Source organism: Chinchilla lanigera, unplaced genomic scaffold, assembly GCF_000276665.1.
Source record: "Chinchilla lanigera isolate Chin_1 unplaced genomic scaffold, ChiLan1.0 scaffold00007, whole genome shotgun sequence".
Classification (NCBI taxonomy): Eukaryota; Metazoa; Chordata; class Mammalia; order Rodentia; family Chinchillidae; genus Chinchilla; species Chinchilla lanigera.
The window spans coordinates 11,856,153-11,866,270 of NW_004955408.1; the positions used below are offsets into that span (position 1 = coordinate 11,856,153).

A 10,118-nucleotide genomic window follows, 5' to 3' on the forward strand; every position below is an offset into this window, starting at 1 on the left:
TCATCATTTCAAAGTGGTACATATAATTTTCAGCAGCCTTTTATCAGCACTGGCTGCTTCACCATGCCTAGTTACACTATGAACACCAATTCTCACTTTAAAATGGTGAAACCACCCCTTATTTCACAAATGTTTCACCATTGTCACTCACTGATGGATTATCCTTTATGAGAACTGCATTTATACCCCTAGATTTTTCCACAAATTATAGGCTCAGATAGGCTATAACCTGTCATCTGCCTTTCCTTTATCCACATTAGTAGCCTTTCTATCTCATCTAATACTGTTGATTGTGACTTACTAATTTGAGTAACAACTTTAGCAACACTCACTTCCTTATGCAAATCCTTTAAGATTGTTGAGACGGCAGATTTTGACACGCTTCACCTATCAGCGAGATCATCACACAAGCACCGCTCTCATATTTCTCCACAGTTTGCTGCTTCTTTTTGATTGATTCCTTTCTTTACCTTCCCTTCCTTCTTTAGCTTCTTTTCTAGCTTTTTGGGGGCCATTTTGATAGTAGTAATTGTAGCGATTATAAAAAGGCTGACCAACATCATGTCCAAAGACACATGCATCTGGGCTCGGACTGATGCTTATGTATGCTTACATATGCTTTTCTGGCATTGTGAGTTTTTGTTTACAACTGTACAAGCAACCGGCATTTGGGTGGTAACTCAAGACTTTGGTTGTAAGTTAAACCTAAAATTCTGGTCTTATCCCAAACTACTGGTATGTGAGGCTGGTCATAATTCAAGGGTCCATGGTAAATAAAGCATCTAATGAGTGCAGGGTTCCTAGAGGAGATAGGATTTGATTGTCTCCTAGTTAGCTTGGAGAGAAGAGGTTGAAGAAGCCAGTGACAATAGTAATTTAAAGCTGACTTCAACAAGAAAGGAAGGATGGCATTTACGACTCTGTGGATATACCAGAAATGACCTAAAGTATGTGAAGTTAGGAGCTGATCACTGTTCACCACATACCTGCCATATTGTTTACTGTATTTTTCGAGAATTAAAAAAAGTAGGTAATCAATTCTAAATTCTAAGCCATATCAGAATTGTACAGTTACCACTTTATACTAGCAATAAATCAGTGTATCGTTCCCTATAATGGTGGAACATACTATACCCATAAATTGTAATATTAAAGGTCTATTTTTGTTAGAATTTGCACTTTGTACTAATCAATGACATTAGAAAATAATCCAGCGCTTTGGAAAAAAATTGGACAAGCGAAAGATTTTGATCTTACATATTCCCGGTTTCAATTTATATATACACAGAGAAAAGAGCCTGGAAGGAATCAGGAAAACACTTAATTCGGTATATCCATGTTTTCTACAATGAGTTAAGCCTATTTAGAAAGGGCAAAAAAATCTGCTTTCAAACTTGGTCAGAAAAGAAAGTTTAAAAGCCCTGAGAGTGACTCTCTGAAGAACAGGCGAAGAAAGGAGAGCTGGTTTGATAGTATGAAGGAAAAAATGGTCCCTCTTTTTGTTTTAAAAATCACCAAGCCAGATAAGAAAAAGCCAGAGAGATGAGGACCTACGCTACGGCTAGAGAGGCCAAGAGAAGCAGGAAGTTCCTGGGCGGGGCGACCCAGTCCTCTCCCTTCCGGGCTGCATGTGGGCTCCCAGCTCCTTTAAGGTTCGGTACTGCTTGTACCCTGCTTCCCTCGCTCTGAGACGGTGTCTGAGATTGGGAGTGCTCATGGCAAAGAGCAAGTTTGAGTACGTGCGGAACTTCGAGGCTGACGACACCTGCCTACCTCACTGCTGGGTGGTAGTGAGGCTGGATGGCAGGAATTTCCATCGGTGAGCTTGCACGGCGGGGCACCACGTGATGCGCTGGCGCTTCCGGGTTCCGACGCTTTTGCTCAGTCTCCCGTGGTTACCCAAGTAACAAGACAGCCAATGAGCGCTCGGCATTGAGCGTCCCACTGCCGGCTGCCTGGCTGCGCCTGGGCTTGCATGCCAGATGGTCAGGGTAATTAAACTCGGCAGTGTGCTCCCCTGGTGAGGAGCTAACTGAAGGGCCCCATGTAAATGAGCAGGGCCCGGACTACAAGCTCTGGGATCGATAGAGGATGAGGAGGGCAGGGAGAATCACTTTCCGGTGCAATACTTCAGCTTCGTTATTCTGTTAGTATCTTTGCGTGTTGTTTAAAGGTCTGTGTAGGCCTTGCGATGAGCAACAACTTACAGAACGCCCTCGTTTCATTGCCAGTAACAGGCCACATGGAAAGGATTCTAGAAAAATAACAAAAACGGGAATTTAATTTTTTAAAGGGCTACTACTAATAACCATGGTAACATTTATTGAGCACCTAATAGGAACCAGGCATAATTACATTTTTTTTTCAATCTTCCCTTAGTCTTCAGGACGACCTAATGAGGTAAATGTGTCCCCAGTTCACAGAAAAAGAACTTGAGGTGTAGCAAGTATGTCCCTTAAGAATAAGAGTTAGAGTTAGAAACTACAGTTCTTAAGGAAATGGATTAGGTTGTAGCTCGTGGTGGCACTGTTACGATGTCTTCCTCTGAGAATCACCTCCGTGGCCTGTGTTGCTGACACTTCTATCCCCACCCTTTTCCCTCTTCTCGTCCTGTGAAGGTTTGCTGAGAAGCACAACTTTGCAAAACCTAACGATAGCCGCGCGCTCCACCTGATGACCAAAAGCGCTCAGACTGTCATGGAGGAACTGGAAGACATTGTGATTGCATATGGACAGAGTGATGAGTACAGCTTTGTGTTCAAGCCGAAGAGCAACTGGTTTAAAAGAAGAGCCAGGTAGTCCTAGAGCCTGCTTCCTTCCTAAAGAGTATTTCCTACCAACATCTGCATTTCTGTGTTGGCTTACAGACTACAGATGATGTCTGCAGTATTTGAAACTGCAGAGCGAATGTGTATTTCCTGGTCGGACTGTGCTTGCATCTCACACCTGAGCATTCTGTGCACTTCCTTTTATCTCATTCTTGTCCTTCCGTGCCTCATTAGCTTAGCTTCCAGACTGACCTGGCATTGAGCCTTCAGAATAGAAACAAACCATAAAAATGTAATATTAATGACTCATACGTGGGCTTTAGCCAATGTCAGTCACTACCTTCACTGCAATATTATTTAAACTTCTACTGAAAGAAGATCTCAGTATGAAGTGGAGAAATCTGATGTTTAATTTGGCTTTTTTTTTTAATTCTTTTTTTTTTTTTTTTTTTTTCCGGTACCGGGAATTGAACTCATGACCTTGCACTTGCCAGGCAGGCCCTGTGCCGCTGAGCTAAATCCCCAGCCCCTGAAATTCTTAATAGGACGCGAAGATATATTAGTGTGTTTTTTAATGCAGTGTTTCCCTCCTTCCAAGACTAGCGACAATACAAAAAACAAAACAGAAAATTCTTGAACCGTAAATTTACATCACATCCTACAGAGAAAACTTAGGTGTTCGCAAGTAACGAGATGGGAATGTTAAAATGTATATAACCAGATATTAAAATAGTTTTTTAGCCAAATGTATTTTATCCCTAGATTTTGTGGGAAGTTTGTGTAACCTCTCTGTGGTATTGAACCTATCAAGGTGTTGAATTAATATCATACATTTTCTCTTCTCTTATTCCTCCCGTGCACTTTATGTTTGCAAGTAAGTTCATGACTCACGTGGCCTCCCAGTTCGCCTCCAGCTACGTGTTTTACTGGCGGGATTATTTTGAGGCTCAGCCCCTTCTGTATCCTCCAGGCTTTGACGGGAGAGTTGTGTTGTATCCTAGCAACCAGACCTTGAAGGACTACCTCAGCTGGCGGCAAGCAGATTGTAAGTGGCACCAAATAAACAGATTTGAACCCCAAATTCTGTGAATTAAAGGTGTCAGTCACATACAGCTTTGCTAGTGTGTGTTTTGTTTGAAGACCAGTGTTTTTTAACAATTTTAATTAATGAAAAATATTTGAAAATTTGGGAGATTTCATATCAAAAAGTTTTTTAAAAAAACTTTTTCTTTTTAATCAAAGAGGCGTCAATACTGAGTCTGGATTCTCAGTATCAGACACAGCGTGTGCAGTAGCAGCTGCCTTCATGCATACGTCCAGCAGTCTTACACAGTCTGTACCATTTCCTGTCGTTCCCCTGGGTCATACACTGCTTTATGTTCATGCAACATTAGGTGTTTGTGTTGTGGCCCCTGCCTTACGTTGCTGTGATGATGTTTGTGTAACTTTTCATTAGGGGTATATTTTGATTTTGCCAGAATAAATCAGAAAGAGAGTGGAATAATATAAGTACAATAACTTGAAAGTATTAATAAAATTGGCACCTGAGTTAACAGATTTATCTAAAATGTGGATGAAATGACAGAATAAAGTTACTTGGCAGTAATTTTTTTTCCTGCCTACTCCTTCTCTGTTTTCTGTGTAGGGCATTGGGTAAATCATTAAGTGTGAGATCTTTAGGGAGAGGCAGCACTCCTTGTACTATGACTGCTGAACAAAGATTCTGTGTATGTGAACTTTACTGTTGTTCTCTTCACAGGTCACATCAATAATCTTTATAATACAGTTTACTGGACACTTATACAACAATCTGGATTAACACCCGAACAAGCCCAGGAGAGATTAAAGGTATACAGATTTTACTGCATAGCTGGGACAGTTCGCTGTCGTGTCTCTCTGAACATTTTTTTAATGTTCCCTTTATGTTCATCTTTAGCTCCCTTTACAGCTTCATTTTGAAAAGATACAGAATTGTAAGGGTAGCTGCTCTGCTGCTTCTTGCTTTGCAAGCCTGGGTGAGTTACTACTGCTCCCCCAGCGTCAGTATCCTCGGCTGACACCGGCTCTGCATTCCCACCTGCTGACGCTTGGCTGCAGCTGTGTCTCGAGTGTCCTCTTTACGCAGGGCGTGAGCTCTTCCTTGCCACTTTAGGTCTCTGTCCTTTTTCTCAGGTTTAGAACGCCTGTGTATATTAAAAGTCCATGCTCTTTGTGGGGGTCAGGTGACAATACTTGAATCACGCATCTGTTTAATTTTTTCACTCACTGCCTTGGCTCTTTATAAGTAAAATGTAGAAAGTAATAGTTCCTACCTTATAGGTTTGTGGGGAGAATTTAATGGCCTGATGCATGTGAAACACAGAAGTAGAAGGCACTGTAAGTGCTCAGTAACTACTGGTGTTTCTTAGTAGATAACACGCTGCTTGTGGGGTGACTCTGAAGTGAGGTAACATGTAATAAACGGCTCCTAGTACACCACCTGGTCAGTCAGTGATTGCTGGTATTAGTGGTACTAAGGATGGAGACACATACAGCAACAACTGGAATACCAGTAGATACCTCCAGTTTGGAAAAGCCCAAGTTTATACTTCGCTTCTTAGTAGAAGAATAAAAATAGCCTTCATCCTTGGGCATTTTGTGTAATCTTCCTAAGCTTCAATTTTCTCACCTTTAAAATGGAGACAGTATAATGATAAAATAAGAAAAATGAATGTAAAGTTTATGTGCATACGAGATATCTAATTACTATTCCTTCAACCTCCTCACAGCTTTAACTTACACAGCCAACGATTGCTACAGAAGAGAGTTTTGCAAATGTGAATATCAAAATAAGAGTCAAGTTGTACTTGAAATGAAAATGCACTGGTGTGAGATGTTGGGTAGCACCCTTCTGCTTCTTGATTTGTTCCTCAACGTCTAGGTAGTATGTCACACCGCACTGTCACACAAAGCTTTTTATATCTGTTGCTGTTTCCGCAGGGAACTCTGGCAGCGGACAAGAATGAGATTTTGTTTTCTCAATTCAATATCAACTACAACAACGAGCCGCTGATGTACAGGAAAGGAACTGTGTTGATTTGGCAGAAGGTAATCCTGTTACGTTCAAAGAAAAGTGGGGCTCAGGCCGGGAGGGACAGCCTGGGGCCAGTCCAGGCTTTGCCTGCCCGCTGATAGGACTCAGGTTGCTAACCTGAGCTCAATCCTTTCCAAAGGGTTAGTTTGGATGCTCACTTTGTCAGTCAGTTAGTTGTAGGCTAGAATTTCCCATTGTGTAGATGTGAGGCAATTTTAAATCAGCACACTTACTTTTTTCTGTGTGATAAGCTCTCACCATATCCAGTATATGCTTTTTTAAACCGTTAGAGATATAAGGATTTTTGCATTCATAGAACATTTTAAAATACTTCCACCCACACTGGAGAATATCATTAAATGTTTCGTCTATCCATGACAGCTATATCAGGAAGCACTAAGAGATGTTCTGTGTGAGGGTTTTGTCACTTTCCAAAGAGTCTCCATTCACATTTACCTTAATATTCTGTGATGAGCCTGTGCATTTACTTAAATCCTTTTTTTTGTCTTTTTGAGACAGGGTCTTGCTACGCAGTTCAGGCTGGCCTTGAGCTCACTTTGTAGCCCAGGCTGGCCTCGAATTTGCAATGATCCTCCTGCCTCAGCTTCCCAAGTGCTGGGATTATAGGCGTGTGCCACCACGCCTGGCTCTAAATCCTTAATTCTACCAAAATTTTCTCTCTCATCAGCTCGTTTTATTTTTCTAAATTCATTCCCTTCTATATTAAATGTTTTTTTCTGAAATGAATGTGTGCGAGTACGGAGGGGTATGCTGAGAGCTAGTCATTGCACTGGGAACTTCAGCTCTCACTAATAAGTATTTTCTTTTTTTTGTTTTTTTTTTGGTTTTTTTCCGGTACCAGGAATCGAACTCACGACCTTGTGCTTGCCAGGCAGGCGCTGTGCCGCTGAGCTAAATCCCAGCCCCCTAATAAGTATCTTCAAAGCACATCTGTTCTTTGGCACAGACTTGACATTTGTTAATACAGGCGGGAGAAGAGAAATACTTTGAACTCTATAGTCATTGCTAAGGAGGAACATAAAATCCCGTTTTTGTTCCCAAGATCACTTTTCTCTTCTTTTTTGAGGGAGGGCCTTGCTAGATCATGAAGTTGCTTGGGCTACTTTCAATCCACCTGTCTCAGCCTCCCAGAGTACTGGGATGACAGGCATGCACCACCGTGCCTGGCTCCAAGATCACTTTTCAAACGATAGTAACGTAACCTTCTTTAGCGTGCTTGTGATCGCAAAGAGGTTGGTGTATGTTGAAAATCTGGCAGTCAGGAGTAGGTAAAAGCAAGCTTCCCCCACATCTTCTCCTTTTCTCTGAAACCCACTGACAAGTTAACAGTGTCACCACTCTTACCTGTAGGTGGAAGAAGTCACGACAAAAGAAGTTAAGCTGCCGGCAGAACTGGAAGGAAAAAAGATGGCAGTGACCCGGACCAGGACTAAGCCAGTGCCTCTGCACTGTGATATCATTGGCGATGCTTTCTGGAAAGAACACCCGGAGATCCTCGATGAAAACAGCTGACCTTTCACTCTCATGGCGGCATGCTTATATGCAAGGTCCCCCAGGTCTCTGTTTTTCCGTGACCCTAGCATTCCTGCAGTCCAGAGCGCTGTGCCAGGGGCGACCTGACCTGAGATGGGAGGGAATGGACAGGGCAATGCCTTTTGTTCTGCTTGAGCAGAACCCCCTTTTTTGTGATGTTAAAACATGACTTCTTTGGTTTTTTTTCTTTTTAATCGTGGTACTATTTTTATAAAGCAAGAACTATGTCGTGCCTCGCAGGATGAATCATTTTTAGATTGTGACATAAGTCTTATAAAAACCTGTCAGCTCTTTTCATCTATGATAGAAGAGGAGCCCAAACTTTACTCTCTCCCGCCTGCTCTTTGCTAGAGAACCTAGCGATTTTTAAAAATCTCATGCCCGCCACCCACGTGCTTGCCTTCACCTTTGGCAGACCCAAAGATAAATATGGGCTCCCTCTTGTATGATGCCTCTGAATTCACAAATTCCAGGGTAAGACCCTGACCTTGGTGTCAGTCTCCAAGTTTCCAACTTTGGCTAAACAAAGGAGTAGTGGTTTGGCTATCCTTTGTGTACACCCCCCATGTGTTGCTGTTACAGAATTTTCAGCATGATAATGTTATCTTCTTGCCAGGGCCAGAGTTTGCAAAGGGAAAGCCAGAGGTGGATGTCTGTGTGCGAGAAAGATGTGTGAGAATGAATGGATGAGGATGAAGACACAGTTACTCCGTGTCCTCTTTGGTACTTGTTTTAAAAGCTCTCTTCTTTTGGACTTTGTGAAACAGATTCTTAAGTAGCCTATATAAAATCAGAACAATGAAATTCAAATTCAAGAGCAGAGGGGTCAGATGCCCCTTGGTCTCGCGCAGCAGATGTCGGTGGAGTCAGTAGTTCCACATGCCTGTAGGCCAGTGCAGATGGGAGAGGAACGGCAGAGCACAGCAGTGTTAAGTGTTAATCTCATGTTACTGGGCTGTTGGACTCTGAAGTGGGAGGTCATGGGTTTGTGGTGAGATAACTCCCATTTCCGTCTGTCCTCCTTTCATATTTTAAAGGAAAAAGATTATTTGGTTCTATTAAGAATCACTTAAGAGACAGCCCACGTCCCAGTGCCTGGTCTTGCAATGCAAAATTTATAGCCAAGAAGAAAATGTATTTTTTCAAAGAGCATCGGCTGGCCTCATCCTTTACTAATTGACACCCCATCTGTTGATGCCGTTTTTTTTCCTTCCTGTTTTCCCTCCACTCCACAGGAAGAGGAGATACAGCGTGGGTTTGGTAATTGCTAAGATCTCTTTGAGAAAAAAATAAGGACTTTGACTCCTTGGGCCTACTTACTTATTTCATAATACAAATCTGACTTCTCTGTCTGTCTTTGGGTGAGCCAAGACATACACCCTCATCACCATACGTTGACACACTTACAGACGGAAAAACAGTTACTTGGAATCTGTATGTTAAATGCCCATTTAAGGCTCCCTGAGTATTTGGGGCTCAGCAGTTTGATGTTTCACCCCAGAGGCTTTGGGCTTTTGATGCATATGGCTGATACCCTGTAACTCTGAGCAAGCAGAATACTGATAGGCAGGATGAGCAGTAAAATCATGTAGCTCTTGATTGGCAAATTTCACTTAATGGTAAATTGATAGCACTTTATGTCAAATATGTACGGGCAAGCAGGCATTAAACTACCAAGTTTCAGGACAAATCCACCCAGAGAAAATGTGTGCTTTCTCTGGGTCTCAGGAGACACATAAGCTCATCGTTCGATTTGTCATATGATAGGTTGAGGACTCATCCGCTTAATTTGAGGTGGTTCTGCAGCTTTCAGTTTTGTTCAGGCAGTGCGTTTTAAACAGAGTAATAAACCGTGTTTAATACCAAGGCCATAAGGAAACTAGTACATTACCTAGAAGTTGCTGCTTGGTGGTTTTTATTTTATCTTTGTGGAAATATGTATTCATTCCCATGCGTAATTCACTGTTGCATATTAATTTTTATCTTGCTTGCTGAGGTACTCTATAGTATTCTCTTGGTGTTCTTTTCCAAATCTTAACTCTATAGTATTCTCTTGGTGTTCTTTTCCAAATCTTAAGGAAACAAATACACAAAAACCAACCAGTGGAGTTCATACTGATTGACACTTGGGAGAGCAGCGGCAATTAGGAAATTGATTTCCGTGGTTTGTAAGTGACTGGGAACATCTTGGCCCTAATGGATAAGGAAGTAAAACCTTATCTAGAAGATACTCATTTTAACATCAAAATACAAGTTCTTTGCTGAACTGAGGCTACACAGTAAAACCTGGAACAGATCGGATCTTGTGAATCCTCAGCTCTTCCAGTGCTTTACCAACTCAGCTCAGCAAATAGCAATAAAATGATTTTTCCTTGACGCTAAGGTCTCTCCACCGTTAGTGCAAATGTCTTTATTCATAGGTAAAGGAAATGAGGTTGCTGCGGAAAAGCCCCGACAGGCTAAATAGCGTGGGCCCAGGAAGGCTACGCCCACCTCTCCCCCGCAGTACTCAGGATGAGAGCAAGTCGCGCGCCCCTTGCCCCTCTCCTGCCCCTTCCCTCCAGGTCAAGCCTGGAGTAGGGTGCAGTGGCAGCGTGTTAACAGACACCCCAAGTGATAACAGTACGGACGGGAAACGCTGCAGAGTAAGCACCTGTCCCGGGTCCCAGCCACGCGTCACACCCCCTGGCGGGCGCCGAGCGCGGGCTGATGCTGCCCCCCGG

The 10,118-nt window shown here is 42.6% G+C and overlaps 1 protein-coding gene across 2 annotated transcripts; it reads left to right on the top strand.

Annotated features, from left to right (window-relative positions):
* Positions 1 to 1,227: 1,227 nt before the first annotated feature.
* Positions 1,228 to 7,634, top strand: Thg1l (tRNA-histidine guanylyltransferase 1-like (S. cerevisiae)). Of its 2 annotated transcripts, none has more exons than XM_013508818.1 (6): positions 1,228 to 1,819; positions 2,619 to 2,795; positions 3,644 to 3,813; positions 4,528 to 4,616; positions 5,748 to 5,855; positions 7,213 to 7,634. In XM_013508818.1, the coding sequence occupies exons 1-6, from the start codon at positions 1,629 to 1,631 to the stop codon at positions 7,372 to 7,374; spliced, it is 897 nt and encodes a 298-aa protein (XP_013364272.1). In that variant the 5' UTR covers positions 1,228 to 1,628; the 3' UTR covers positions 7,375 to 7,634. The 2 variants fall into 2 exon arrangements, with proteins under 2 accessions (XP_013364272.1, XP_013364273.1); XM_013508819.1 differs by lacking the exon at positions 1,228 to 1,819 and adding an exon at positions 1,875 to 2,020.
* Positions 7,635 to 10,118: the final 2,484 nt, after the last annotated feature.